The 14,941-nt window shown below is 39.7% G+C and overlaps 1 protein-coding gene, 1 long non-coding RNA gene and 1 other non-coding gene across 4 annotated transcripts; all 3 read left to right on the forward strand.

Moving 5' to 3' along the window:
• Positions 1–27: 27 nt before the first annotated feature.
• Positions 28–3,067, forward strand: APC7 (anaphase-promoting complex subunit 7). Its single transcript, XM_018109370.3, has 4 exons — positions 28–257; positions 428–923; positions 1,572–2,517; positions 2,590–3,067. The coding sequence occupies exons 1-4, from the start codon at positions 186–188 to the stop codon at positions 2,927–2,929; spliced, it is 1,854 nt and encodes a 617-aa protein (XP_017964859.1). The 5' UTR covers positions 28–185; the 3' UTR covers positions 2,930–3,067.
• Positions 3,068–3,199: 132 nt separating this feature from the next.
• Positions 3,200–3,272, forward strand: TRNAR-CCU (transfer RNA arginine (anticodon CCU)). The gene has a single exon. It is a non-coding gene; the product is annotated as a tRNA-Arg (tRNA).
• A 369-nt stretch (positions 3,273–3,641) lies between these two features.
• LOC108657066 (uncharacterized) lies at positions 3,642–14,701 on the forward strand. Of its 2 annotated transcripts, XR_016197492.1 has the most exons (4): positions 3,642–4,075; positions 10,456–10,517; positions 11,480–12,212; positions 12,394–14,701. It is a non-coding gene; the product is annotated as an uncharacterized LOC108657066 (long non-coding RNA). The 2 variants fall into 2 exon arrangements; XR_016197491.1 differs by having other exon boundaries at positions 3,657–4,075; positions 11,480–14,701.
• Positions 14,702–14,941: the final 240 nt, after the last annotated feature.

The following is a 14,941-nucleotide window of genomic DNA, read 5'->3' on the forward strand; positions in this document are numbered from 1 at the left end:
TGTGTAAGTTAGCTTTAATTATTTTATACAATTTCAGCAATCGGTATATCTAGCAAAATACATCGATTGCTCTGTGCCAAAATAAACTTACGATAACAGACAGACGTTTACTCTATCGATATTGTATCAACAATAAACGGTACGTCTAACTGTGTAGTGTCTATGGCGGCAACGCATAAAATAAAATGGAAAACGCATTGTGTACCAACATAAAGAAGCTGTACGACAATGGACTATATGAATGCGTTATACCAACGGTAAGTCGATCCATTTGCAATTCGGTGGACACGCAGCTTTTATGCCCGACATGCAGCATCCAAGTCCTTATCAAGGCGACAATTTTAAATGCTTGCTGACATACACACTGGCACAGACACACACATATACATATATAGCCATTCAGTTACTAATACAAAGATAATTGCAGGCCAGCCTGTTGTGCACACTACTGAAAAATGATCGAAATGTGGCTACGCTGGAGATGGAATACCAGGCTATGATGTACCTCAGCAATGCCAACTACAAGGAGCACAATTATCGCACAGCCTGCAGTCAGCTGGAGGCCGTTGTCCTGCAGCGTAAGACAATGCTGAGATTCAAGAGTACCTACCTGACGGCCATTGAGAGCTCGTATCCACAGTTCCAGGATGCAGAGCTGCGCTACAAGATCGCCGTCTGTTATCGCGAGATGGGCGAATATAATATGGCAATCAACACACTGCAGGCCGTGAAGGCGCGCACACCGCGACTGAACATGTTGCTCGCCCGGCTGCTACATCATCATGGACGCGGCGTCGGCAAGAAGGAGAAGGCGCTCGCCTACAAGGATGTGCTGCGCGAGTGCCCCATGTCTCTCACCTCCATTGAGGCGCTGCTCGAGTTGGGCGTCGAGGGCACTGAGGTGCATTCCATGGTGGTGAATGGTACGTATTCTCGAATAGATTTGATTCGGATCTGTTTCTTTTCTTTTGTTCCAGTAAAATAACCGTTCGTCATTCATTGCAACCAGTCAGACTTGTGATTCACCTAAGGCCTTACTATATAAACGTTGTAGTTGTACTTTTGGCTTTGTTCAAGCTTCATATGAACTAGTACGGCTTGCAGTAACACATCTTCTTGATTAGAGCAGTTATTTGTAAATCTTGGTTGAGAATCATTTTAAAAGTTCCTTAGAACTAGTCCACCTTTATATATAACAGTACTGTTCCAAGTATTAATGTAGGATTTGTATTATATATGGTTCAGTTCTCAGTTCATGTGAACTAGTTTGGCCTATAATGAGAGAATCCTTGCTTAACTCTTAAACTAGCTCCTAGTTAAAGTTCATTAGAACTGGTTCTTCTCTATATATAGACTTTCTGTATCTTGTTTGATATTTTTCCTACATATAAAATACATAATAAACAATATAGCAATTAGGCATGAATTCAATTTGATCTTAAAGTTCTTTGTTGGTACAAATTGTGTTAAGTTCCTTTGGAAGTTCATATGAACTAGTTCGCGCCAAAATAATTACTTGATATCCTTCGAAATGAACTAAAGTTATTTTTTTGATTGTTTTTCTTCTCTAGCCGCTGCCTTGCCAAAGAACATCGAATGGCTGAGCAGCTGGATCAAAGGCCACGCCCAGATGTACGGCTGCAAGCACCGAGAGGCATCACAAACGTTCCAGCAGCTGAACGAAACACAACAACTCCACCAGAATGAGCATATCCTGACGAAAATTGGCAACTGTCTCTATTATGACGGCAACTATCTGCACGCTGAGCAGTATTTAAGCCTGGCTATGATGCAGAATCCGTATAATGTAAATGCCCTCACCTCGCTGGCCGTTGTGTACGATCGCAACAAGAAGAAGCTGGAGCGTAGCACTCTGATAGCCCCGCTCGAGATGCGACGCACCCGAGAGTTTCGATCCGCACACTGGTTCCTGCACGCACAGTTGACCTACTCGAGCGGCAAATACGAGCGTGCCCTGAGCTTCACGGAGCGCGCCCTGGACATGGACGAGCGCAACATCGAGGCGCTGCTGCTGCGTGCCGGACTCTATTTCATGATGCAGCGCCAGCGAGATGCGGTCAATGTGTTCCAGAGTATCCAATGCCTGGCACCGTATCGCTTCGAGGTGTACAAGGGCCTGGTCGCCTGCTATGTGCGCCTGAAGTGCATCAAGGAGGCCCAAGCCACCTGCACCGTGGCCGTGCGCCAATTCCCAACATCTGCGCGCAGCTTCACCATGTTTGCCGGCACCCTGTTCCGTCTGGCCAATCCGAATGCCGTGCGCAGTGCCAAACGGTTTGTGGAGAAGGGCTTGCAAATCGATGAGCACTATGCGCCGGGCATTGCCCTCTTGGCGAGCATCTACCAGGGCGAGGGGGACATTAGGAAGGCGATTGCGCTGCTCAAGAAACAGGTGGAGTATCGACCAGATGCCATGCTCTTTGCCATGCTGGGCGAGATGCTAAGCAAGGAGAAAGATCTGGATGCTGCTCTGCAATACTTTACGCTTTCATTGAGGTCAGTTCTCTCTCCTTCTCTTTCTTTCTCGTTTTCTCTGTCTCGGTTTACTCATAAGGTGAACTTTTACAGACTGGATGCCACGTATCAGCGCGCCTTGGATGGCATCAATGCACTACCCAAAGCAGCGCGCATGGCCAGCAGCAACAGACCCAGCGACAAGGCCAGCGAACCAAATGTAGCAACAGGCGGGAATGCTACTGCAGCAACTGCTGCTGCTGCAGCCGCCGTGGCCTGCAGCGCGCCGAATTTACATCGAGCCTGTAACAGATCCAATCACGATTGGCTGCTGGACTATGATGAGGCAGAGTCACTGGAATTGTCCTCACCAGCTGGGCCAGCAGAGGATGCAGAATCCGATACGTTCTCAGAGCCCTTTTGGCAGGCCGTCGATGGCGAGTTGACAAATTAATTGGAATTGAGGGCCAACTACAGACGTTTTGTCTAGATTCTGAATTCCATCAAGTGTAGGTTTAGTTATTTAATTTGAATGTTATTTGAAGAAGCAAAATCTATTTATGAACGATAAAATATTAGTAATTTTTTTAAATACTTTTGTTTTGGATCACAAAAAACGTTTTGTTTTCACAACTGTGTGGGATTTTTCGCAGCGTGTATATTTTTTGTTGTTTTTATACCTTGCTCGTAGCTTATAGGCGAGTTTTGTTCGTGATGTGAACAAGCCCCAGTGGCCTAATGGATAAGGCATCGGCCTCCTAAGCCGGGGATTGTGGGTTCGAGTCCCATCTGGGGTAAAGTTGAAGTACTTTTTTTTTTAAATTTTGAATTGTATTTTGTTACCAATATGTGTATTAATAACTAACACTAAATGAAATTTAGTTATTTCACAAATTAATATAATATAGCTTTTGGATTTACTAGGATATCCACAGTCTGTTAAGTGAGGAGCAGCACTGTTAAGATGCACAGAATTTCGAAGTACTGTCTTTTAACAGTGAGCTTGTGCTGTGTGTTAAAATTGTGAGCCTGTTTGGCTAACAGCAGCCGGTGGAGCAATTCTGTTAGGCCGCACAGCTTTTGCTGTGTACATTAACATGTTGAGCCTGCTGACTGATCAGCTGTTAGACCAGTTGCTTGGTATTTCTTTTCGGTATTTATATATTTAACAGCGCCTGGTCGCACAGCGTATGCACTCGCGCGCCAAAACATCAGTTGTTTATCAATCGCGTGCGTTGCTGGATGTGCGTGTCCGTTGTTCGCAAATTACCGATCGACATCTGTTAGTTTTTTCATTTTTTTTGTTGATTATTTTTTTTTTTTATTGTTGACGATATTGTTGTTGTTTATGTGAACGATAATTAATAAATTGAAACAGTTAAAACAATAAGAGTGCGAGGGGAACGAATTGAAAATTCCTCGCGCCTTATGCAAATTGAAATTAATCAATTTAAAAGTTGCGAATTCTTAAAAAAGCAAAAGCGAGAGCAGAAACAATAAAACCACAAATAAAATTGGCATAAATAAATATTAAATGAAGTTTAATTTAAATTTGTGTTTTGACATTCAGTGAGTTTGGAGCTAACAGCGATTGATAAAGGTGAGTCTAACTGTAAATTATAAGTTTATGATCAAAGATGGCTGAGGATGCTTTCAAAATGGCAATGTAGTACCGTTATGCGTTACATATCGTGCTGCCGTTTTGCGAAACAAAAGGAGAGCGATCAGATGTACCGTTACAATACAAAGAAAACAGTATTTGATTTGGATTAGCGAAATGCAAAATGCAAAATGCAAATCGAAGCTGCGGTTCAAGCCGAACTGTTTGTTTGCCCTTTTTTTTTTGGGTCGTTGTTGTTGCTGTTGCCCACTCGATAAGCGTCATCTGTGCGAAAATACATTGGGAACACGTGTAGCAGCAGAAGATGTTGTCAGCAAACAAAAAACTAAACAACAAAAAAACAATAAATTTTTCTTATATATCGGGTAATCGGGTATATTGGGTAGAAGAGCTTTAGTAATTTCTGACACTGAAAGTTTGAGTAAAGAACTGTAGATCGATGTTGATTTTATAATAATATTTATATATTGAATAATAATATTTCACAGTCGATGCGCTAAAGGTATTTGATTTATTTAACTGTAAAATATATATAAATATTGAATTTAGTATTGTTTTTTTTTTTTTCCCATTACATTTTTAACATTGATAAAGAGCATTGCACGGTCGGTGTTACCCCGGTCTTTGCAATGTTCTCTGGGCTTCTGGTTCGTCACGCACATCGCGATCTGCGCAGTTAAAGATACAACGGCCTTTGTGTGCCTTATCTATAGGTCAGTCGGCGTAGCATATCGAAAAGCCGTATTTATCTCTTTGCTTTCATTGGATTATCTATCAAGCTATAGTCAGAGTATAAAGAGTAAAAATAATAAATATTTAATTTTTTATATAAATGTTACAAAAATATGTGCAAATAGTAAAAAAAAAAAAAAAATTTTTTGTCGTTCTTTATTGTATTTACTTCCAAAGATTCTTGTCTGCTGCTTCTCCGAACGATTTTGTTTGACCCCATGCAAAAAACTTTTCCTAGAAAATAGCCGAAAAAACAGTTGCCATAATTTTGCAAAAGTGCCAGCATTAAATGCAATTTAGCTTGAAAATTACCGTTAGGGCCCACTAACTAAAAAAAAAAAAAAAAACAGAGCAGCAAATGCAGCAGAAATCATTAATATAGAATCGTACATACATACACTCATATATAGATCTACAGCTGCGCTTGATTAAAAACTACTCAAACGGTACACGCAGCTAATTAAAAAACAAAAGAAAAACGGCAATCAGTAAATGACACAAGCAAAAACAACAACAGCAACACCAACACCAACAACAACAAACAGCAGCATCAGCCGCAGCAAGCAAAGCAGCCACAACAAAACCAATCAAAGCAAAACAAAAGCAAATGTTGACAGGATACAATTACATGTGCACGAGCGAGATAGCCAGCATAAAGAATAATAATAATCAAAAAGTAATGCATATATTTACAATTTGCAAGGCTCAGCAAGCTAAAACAGAAGGAGATGTGCAGAGAGATATGGATAGAGAGAGCGAATGAGAGGGGGACGCGTACTGTGAGAGAGCGGGCTAACGGGATGCGGGTGTGCGTGCGAGTGTCAACAAACATTTGACAGCTGTTTACGCCTGTTGGACGCTGCCGCCGTCTCAATTCGCGAGAGCCAAGGACCGGGTCGACGCGTCGCAGCTCGCGACGCAGCCAGCGTGAGAGCGTAATTGGGCAGAGCGCAATGTGGCAATTCTGTTAAAATTTCCTTTTGAGAACGGAACGAATGCAGCTGATAAGCAAAGGGCCGCGGGCCACATATTCACAGCGGCTGATAAATACACACACACACACACAGTTGTAGCTGTGTTACAATAGTATGCTCACTGTCTGCCATATGTTTTGCTTGATTTGTAACGCATGCGCCTTGCATTGCCATGCATCCATCGCCCTCCCCCTTTATTCTTTCCCATTCCCGCTATTTCCCAAACAACAACACAGATAGCATTTTATGGATTACATTAATATTCGACAAGAAGCACAAAGTCTATTGCACAGTGGCACATATATACGTACATACATATGTATATACACTGTAACTGTAGTTGCTGCAAGTGGAGCTTAAGTAAACCAAAGCTAAAGTGCGATAATGGAAAAATATATGTATGTGTGTAGTAAGTAATATGATTAATAGAGGAAAAGCAAATCGTGATTTATATGTGTACATATATTATAATATATAAATGATCATACATATCACAAATTTAATTTATTTACGCATTCATATATTTTTTAAATTTGCAATTTACAAGTTAAAGTTCAGTTTAATCAATGCTCGTCCCACTGTGCCTGGCGCAAACTATTTGGGCATTGCTGTTGTTGTTGCTGCTGTTGTAGTGCGCTTCAATTTGGTGGTTTCAAGTGCGGCAGGACTTGCGCGGAAGCTGAAGTAAGCCTCTTTACATTCTCTATATACGAGCGCCGGCTCACGAAGCGTCAAACTCCGAGGGCCATTGGCCGAAGTCGAAGCCCAAGCCCAAGCCCAAGCCGAAGCCGAGCGCGAGCCGAGGCCAACCCTTGTGAAGCTCTGCCAAAAGAGAGATCTGGGAGAGTTGGCGTCGCCGTTGCCGTCGTCGCTGCCGTTGCTTTTGCTGTCGCAGTTACAGTTCGTCCTGGGCCAGCTTTAGGATTTGTCGACGTCGCTGGCACTTGGCGCAGTTTTCGCGATTTGTCTGCGGCTTTGCACGGACGTCGCCAGCGTCAACGTCAGCGTCGCGGGTCGTGGACGACGTTGCCGTTACTTTAACCGTTTCATCTTGTTGTTGTTACGTTTTTGGCTTTTTGTTTTTGTTTTTTTTCTTCTGTTTTTTGTTTGTTTTGTATTTCGGCTGTGGTTTTGTTTGATTGTTTTAGTTTAGTTAGGCGAATCAAACGAAATTTTAGCACATTTACCGTTATAATAACGTGCTTCCTTGTCGATAGAGGTCTGTTATTGTGTGTGTGCGTGTGTGTGTCGTGCGTTTTTTTTTCTGCTCTTGTCGGTGTGTTTGGGCTGTGTTTTTTTTTGCCATCAGTTTTCGCGATTTTTCGTCGTCTGCGTCGCGTGCAGCAAAGTAAGCGCAGAATTTAACGTAATTCCTTTTTTTTTTATACATACATATATATGTATGCATGTATATGTATATATTTTTTATATTCGATAGTTGTTGTTGCTGCTGTTATAGGGTGGCAACCATCGATTTGCGTGTCGCGCAGTCAAACAAATCAAATGGAAAACGCGATTATGCTTCGAACAATAAAATTGCCAATAGTTTCTTGCAGTTTTCTTCCTTTTTGGCTGCCAAAATTATTATTATTATATTGGCCCATTATCCATTTGCCTGGCCACCCAATAACTGTCTAGCTACGTGTATGTCTGTGTGTGTGTACTACAGCTCTGTCTCTCTCACTCTCCGCTTGTGTGTGTGTGTGTGTGTGTGCTGTGGAATGTGCTGCATTAAGTGCATGGGCAATAGGCTGCAGAAACCCACCTACTTATGCATCTATTATAGCTGCACTTGCACAGACACGCACACACACATACGAACAGTTGGGCATAGAAGTTTACGCCCCACTAGAGTTAAAGCATATTTTAAACCAGAAGTCTTAAGTTTAAGAGTTTTGGTCATAAAAGAATATTATTTAATTTGTTTTTTATAAAGCTTTTTCTATTAGATTATGTATATCTATCTATTTTTCTATATAGCTAATATTATGATAATATAATATTATGATTTATAATGCATGCGTCAGCGTAAAATGTTCTCTTAAATGAAACTGTAATGTAATTATACTCTGAGCCCATTAAAACTGGGAAATCGAGGTATAACGGTTTTCTTAAATGTATGTGACAGGCGAAAGGAGTCGTGGGAGACCCCATAAAGTATATACATATATAATCTTGATCAGGGCGACAAATTGAATCCATTTAGTCCGTCTGTCAGAAGATATAACAACTAGATCGAGTTTATTTCTAAAAATTGATAACTCCTGTTTTTGTTGCATATTGAAAATCAGCTATAAAATGATTTATCTTAGAGCTAGAGTAGTAAAGATCTAGACTCTGCAAATTTAAAATATAGATTTCATTTTAGAGACCTCGGATTATTTACATGATGACTTTACAGTATTATACTGTTATTACTACATACTACATACTACTACTACTACTTATTATTACTACATACATACTACATACAATATATAATATTGTATGCCTATAAACCACTAATAATCTATTAAAAATATATACATTTTAATATATACATACTATATCCTCTACATAATTATATATAGCTATAAAACTCCCATAGCTCTGATAAGACTTTGAATTCAATTACAACTACAATCATTATACATATATATGTACATACATATAAAGAATTCATTTTACTGCATAACAGGAAAAAGAGCTTAGCCCATATAGTAGCATGGGGATATGGTGATTGGGCGTTACTTGGGCAGAAATAAGCTTTGATGAGTCATGGGCCTAGCGTGTGCGCTAAGTAAAAATATGGTATAGTTATTGTTGTCAAAAGGCCAGATGGGCAGATTGAGTCATGTCAGCTGTTCAGGCTGCGACCTTGATGACCGCATGCGCAGGTAAATACACACACACACACACACACACACACACACACAGAGTCATACAGTGAAATCAAGGACCAAGCCAAAGGTCAAGCATTAATGCTTATGCAGGGTCATTCATTAACACCCAACCGTGCGTGTTGACCCTGCCCAGTGCAGTTTACCTGCAGCAGCCTAAAGCGCATCAATCGACCTTTGTCACGCCGCTTCACGGGAATCGTTTTGTCAGCTTTGAGGTTAGGTTCACACTTAGGATGGGCCACTGAATGAATTTTGCGTAAAATTTAACAAAAAAACAAATGGAAATTAGTTCCAAAAACACTCAAGGCCCACGATACTCGTAGGGAAAAGGTGTTAATTGGGCTTGGCTGAGTTTGCCGTTTGAAAAGTTAGGTTGGGCCTTGAGGTAAAAACTGGAAGCTGAATTATTATAGATGAATTGATATTTATAGATGATAGACCTTTGAAACTACGGCTTAGTTGAGTCTAAAACTTTATGATATGCTACGACAATTTTCATTTTCATTCAATATTGGGGTTTTTCAGTGATACAGGTTAGGTTTATTCCTTAGATATAGCTCACTTTTCAAAGTATGGGACTTAAACTTAAATTAATATTCCATCTTAAAGCTAGAAAAGAACATTGAGCAAATATTAGCTAGTTGCAAATCTTACCTATGATCGTAGTTCTCAAGTTTTTTTTTCTTACTCGTAGATCATTCCTGGAAGTCTAAGGATTTATTTTGTTGGTTCTTCTTGCTGTTCTTAGTTGCTTGATTTTTTTTTTTTCGCATAGGTTTGTCGCTTTATCGCCAAATGTTTTTGATGTTTTTGTTGTTTGTTGTGCTTTGCGCGTGTTTGCTGTGCTTTTTGCCATTTCCGCTTGTCAAACATTTGTCGGCTTTTAGCTTATTGCTAAAACTTTGTGTGTGTGTGTGTGTGTGCGTGTGTGTGTTTGTATGCTTGATTGCAAAACAAGCCTACACGAAGCTGACGAGTTGTATCTGTTGTATTCGCACTCATGCATCAGTACATCTGTATATTGGTACATGAGTAGTCTATCTGTCTGTCTGTCTGTCTGCCCATCTATCTTTCTCTCTCCAACTCAAGCCATCTCTCTCTCTCTCTCCCTGGTGTATTCATAATGAATCGCATTTGTAGCTTTTCGCGCATTTCATCGCTTATTTACGTAGGCCATAAAAGCCACGTTAACGCCTATATTTATTGACTTATAAATATACATATATATCCTATATATACATATATATGTATGTATGTATATAGAACATCATTTACCGCTTTAAGTATTTGCTTTATGAGATTGATTAATGTATTATATAATGCCCTATTGTCCTTAAGAAACTAGAGATGTTTTAGAAAGTTAGGCATATACATACATATATAGAAGATGTATGTAGTCTGCTCCGATATAGCCCACAGATATTATCTTTTTTAAGCAATCAATTCCTTAACACATCAAATATAATTTAAATTTTACCTAAGTAAATGTTTCTCTTGAGTTTATAACTAATTCCTTGGGGGGTATTTCATATCAGGCAAACACGTATAAATTCAAAAGTTTTCCAACACTGTTAACATCCTCTACAACTATAGCTTGAACCTATTCGAACGCCTTCCAACCACTTTGATCTGGTATACTGCCGTGAGCGAGTAGTACGCAGTCGGTGTTTTCTTACATGATGTCACATTATAGTGTTTACCTTTAGTTTTATATTTATTCCAGCTCGTACCATATTGCTAATGTGTTTCTTCACCTTCTTCTGTCTTCTAGGTTCCATTAAAATAACAAATATAAAAGTTATTAACGTTTTGTAGACACGCAACATCAACTCGGTAAGTTAATTTAACTAATTATGTTCTACTATAATATATAGGGAGAAGAATAAGAAGAGAACCAGCCAGAATTTTTATAGCAACTTAAAGTCGTAGTAAGTAGTCTAAAGACCGAGTTTCATACGTAAATATATAGAGCAAGCGAGATTGCGATCGATGCTTCCGGTATAGCTATACGATATAGTCTTCTATGTTCTTAAGACTCTGCTCATATGAGAAGTAACTCTTAAGGGAACATCTATGGCTAGTTTTCAGAGAAAAGCCTAATCGGGTTTTATCAAATAGGCTATGCGTAACACTTATCAATTTTTTCCCGTTGACAAATTCTTGACACTTTCCCAACATGTTGTTCCATTCAGATTTGGCTTATCGGGCATTACGTGGCGCCAAAAATTCACAGCCCACAAATACAAACAGTCATTCTCTAAGCACACACACACACACATACGCACTTGCACATTTATGTACACAATATGTTGCTATATAGATGCCTAATCATTGGTTCTACGAATGCGGATCTGAATCACAGGCAACGCGCCTTTAGGGCGTCCGATATCTATCTATATACCGAAAAAAAAAAAAAAAAAAACGTTTCGTCATGTCACATTGCGCAGATGTCCGCAAATAAGCAACACTCACAGCTCTATAGAGCAGACATACATATATATGTATGTCTATATATACAGTTGCACATATGGTAGACTCTCGCATGTCGTAGGTCAAGAATTTCAAATGGCTTTTGGGCCGTTTGCCAAAAGAAAAAGTGACGCACAGTTTGTCGCATAATATTTTGATTGGATTCGCGTTGCTAGGTAATTCGGTTACACTTTACTGCTATACCCTGCAATGGAGGGAGGATATTGTTGCTTTGTTAGCTATAGATGATACGAATTTCAGTATGGCAAAAAGAGTAAATTGTAAAATTGTTCAAGAAAGACATCAAATGGGTTTTCTATATTTAGTTTCTGTTCTAGTGGAGGCATATATAGAGGTATACATGTATGAATGTATATATGTAGTCCTGATATATGTATTCCATGACCTTATAAACGGAACGATCTATATATCTACCAACTAGAGCACACTCACTCTTTATATATTTGTAAATATTTATAATATAAATATAGTATATTCTTATTCATAACGAAGAACAGAGTCAATTAATTAATGTCAGTCTCTTTCTCTCTCTGTTCCACTAGAGTTATTGTTTCCGAAAACTTCAACTCTATTCCTTATATCGCTAGAAATGCGCTTTCCAAATCAGTTTATCTTCCATTAATCATCACAGAGCTATCTTGAACAAATTTGTATATCTGAGTAACAATCTCGAATCTCCTCTACTCAAGCATCCGTTGAGTAATGGATCACAGTGCACGGTATCAGCTAGTCATGCACACCCGGTTCGATAACTTCGTTCGCTCGTATTTGGATTCGTTTTTCAGTCAGTCAATTGTGGGTTTTCGATTTCGTTTCCGTTTTCCATGCACAGTCCCAGTCGCTTATCAAACCGCTCCGATTGTCATTCAAACACGACAGCACCAAAAAAATATAAATGCATAAATAAAATAGAAACAAAAAAATGACAAATATCAAAATTACAAAAAAAGGGAACAAAAAGAAAAGAAAAAAAAAACTAAAGACAAATTGGTCAAACGTGGCTACAAATTAATTCAGAGATAGCAACTGACGCCAAAGGTGAGCAGCGCACAATATGCGACGATCCAAAGCGATCTAACCAAGTGATCCATCGATCGATCGATTGGGCAATCCGGGGCCCGGGCAGCGATTTGTTGTCGTTTGTCATTAATCGAGCCATCGCATGTATTTCTCTGGCCATATTTCAATATTTATTAATATCTATTGCACGATTCGACAGCTCCGACCAAATGGACAAACGACGTCAGTTCGACATGTTGCCCATTTGCCTGGACAAATCATTTATGGGCTTGACGTACCAAAAAAAAAAAAAAAAAAAAAAAAAAAAAAAAAAAAAAAAAAAAAAAAAATCCCCCCCTCTCTCTCTCATTGTGTTTGTGTGTGTGGGTCAAGTGAGTGCCTAAAGGTTGTAATAGGCGCACAGAATGGCTTCAAGATTTCCCAAATTGGATAAACACTTGTCACAATTCCACGGAACTTGAGTTTATTGATGATCTTTGTTAATAGATTTCCACATGATTAAGAAAATTGAGAGTGAATGATTATAGGCAACGGAAAATGAAAGCGAAAAGTGATAATATGGGTGCTATGGTAGTTGAGCGGGTTGTTCAAATGGGTTTCGAGTGAATCTCGTATAGACAAACCTATGGCTAAAGTTGGAGCTGCCTTAGTGGGCTTTGAAGGCTCTTTATCTCTATGCCTCGTGTTGTTTCTTTTCCTCTGCCTACCTACTGTCTTTTATATGATATTTGATACTTCTGCCAATTTTAAGTATGAACGTATCACAATTTTTGTGTGTAAAAGTGATTCTCATAAAGAGATATCTACAGTGAATGCCTTAGAAGAAATATCTATAGAGCAACAGCTCACTGAAACTGTTCAAGGTTAAGATTGAGTTTATGTTTCTTTTACAGTTCAGTCCTCCATAAATGAAAGCATTCAGAGATAGAAAATCTGCTGATCATATAACATTTCTGCAACATTGCAAAGAAAAGGATCAGAAATAAGCTGATCATCGCTGGCAGATCGTTTTATGATCATTCTGGCCTCTTCGTACCCCTTGCGGGCGGCTATAAAAGCTGAATATTTTTCTGACAGATCACTGCAGCTTCTTATGTTTCATTATTCATCGTAGCGATCAGTTGAGCAGTTTCTCGGAGCCTTGACTTAGTCATTGCCAAGAATGGGGCATCCTTTCTCACTTGCAGCTGTCCAGTCTGTCAATTCGGTTCTCTCCTCAATATCTTCAGCATCATCTCCATTTGCTCCATCGAGGGCAATGTCAGACGCTGCGACGCTCGGCGCTGTGATCATACGCTGGATTCCCAAACAACATTGTAAATTTAGTTGTTTGAGCGCACGCAATTTGCCTGGCAAAAAGGGGGCGTGTGCACATGTGTGTGTGTGTCTGTGTGTGTTTTGTTGTTGTGGTCATAAGCCCGCATTGTTGTTGGCATTTTATTTGCTTATTAATTGCCCAGCCGCACTCACATCGTTGATCTGGCGACTCGCTGCTCGGCATGCGGCCCATGCACAACTTGATGGATGCTCATAATATGTGGGCTGTGGGTGAAGAAATAAAATCATTTGATGCCGCGCTGCCTGCCGCCACTCCACAGACAATGGCCATATAGTATGACAATGTAATGCCAAAAGTTTCACTTCAAGAGTGAAACGGCAGCTATTTTTATTATTATTATTATTATTATTGTTTTTTCTTGGTTTTTTTCACTCTGTTTTTTTTTTATACCCTGAACCCATTGAAAATGGGAAATCAGGGTATAATGGTTTTGTTGAAATGTATGTAACAGGCAGAAGGAGGCGTGGCAGACCCCACAAAGTATATATATTCTTGATCAGCACGACGAGCTGAGTCGATTTGGCCCTGTCCGTCTGTCTGTCCGTCCGTCCGTCCGTCCGTATGTTTAAACGCGTCGATTTCAGAAGATACAAGAGCTAGAGACCTCAACTTTTTTTTAAATGTCTGTATATATCGCGCGCATATCGAGTTTATCACTAAAAAACGATAACTCATTCCGATACTTTTTTATCGATAAAAAAAAACTTATCGAAGATCACTTAAAAAATTATATCTCCTACATCTTTCAAGCTAGAGTCTCCAAATTTAAAATGTATATTAAGATGTATTTTATACAATTTCGGTTTTTGTTAAAATTTACCCCCCACCCCCAAATTCACCCCCTCACCATCATCTTTGTAGAAGTCGTATATCAAATACTAGAGAGCTTCGGTATACACATACATTTATACATCATGATTACGTTCTGAAAGTTTCATTACGATCGTACGTCTAGAAATTAAATTATTCCACAAATAAGTTCTCATAATATCGCCAACACTGCAGCGCAACCCAAGCTAAATGTACATACGTGTGTGTGTGTGTGTGTGTGTGTGTGTGTGTGTGTGTGTGTGTGTGTGTGTGTGTGTGTGTGTGTGTGTGTGTGTGTGTGTGTGTGTGTGTGTGTGTGTGTGTGTGTGTTGTGTGTGTGTGTGTGTGTGTGTGTGTGTGTGTGTTGTGTGTGTGCGCGTGTGTTTGTTTGTATGCGCGTGTGTGTGTGTGTGTGTGTGTGTGTGTGTGTGTGTGTGTGTGTGTGTGTGTGTGTCTGTTGTGTGTGTGTGTGGTGTGTGTGTGTGTGTGTGTGTGTGTGTGTGTGTGTGTGTGTGTGTGTGTGTGTGCGTGTGTATGTGCGAATTATTATTGAAATATCAGTTGCTCGAAGGGTTCAGGGGATCTCGTAGTCGAGCAG

The sequence above is a fragment of the Drosophila navojoa genome, chromosome X, assembly GCF_054131105.1.
Source record: "Drosophila navojoa isolate 15081-1374.11 chromosome X, UAZ_NAV_1.0, whole genome shotgun sequence".
Classification (NCBI taxonomy): domain Eukaryota; kingdom Metazoa; phylum Arthropoda; class Insecta; order Diptera; family Drosophilidae; genus Drosophila; species Drosophila navojoa.

Bases quoted from the DNA above. Each gene is read 5' to 3' on its own strand.
- APC7 (XM_018109370.3), top strand. From the start codon at position 186: ATGGAAAACGCATTGTGTACCAACATAAAGAAGCTGTACGACAATGGA. The intron at 924-1,571 runs GTACGTATTCTC...TTTCTTCTCTAG, and splicing joins GCATTCCATGGTGGTGAATG to CCGCTGCCTTGCCAAAGAAC. The intron at 2,518-2,589 runs GTCAGTTCTCTC...GAACTTTTACAG, and splicing joins TACTTTACGCTTTCATTGAG to ACTGGATGCCACGTATCAGC.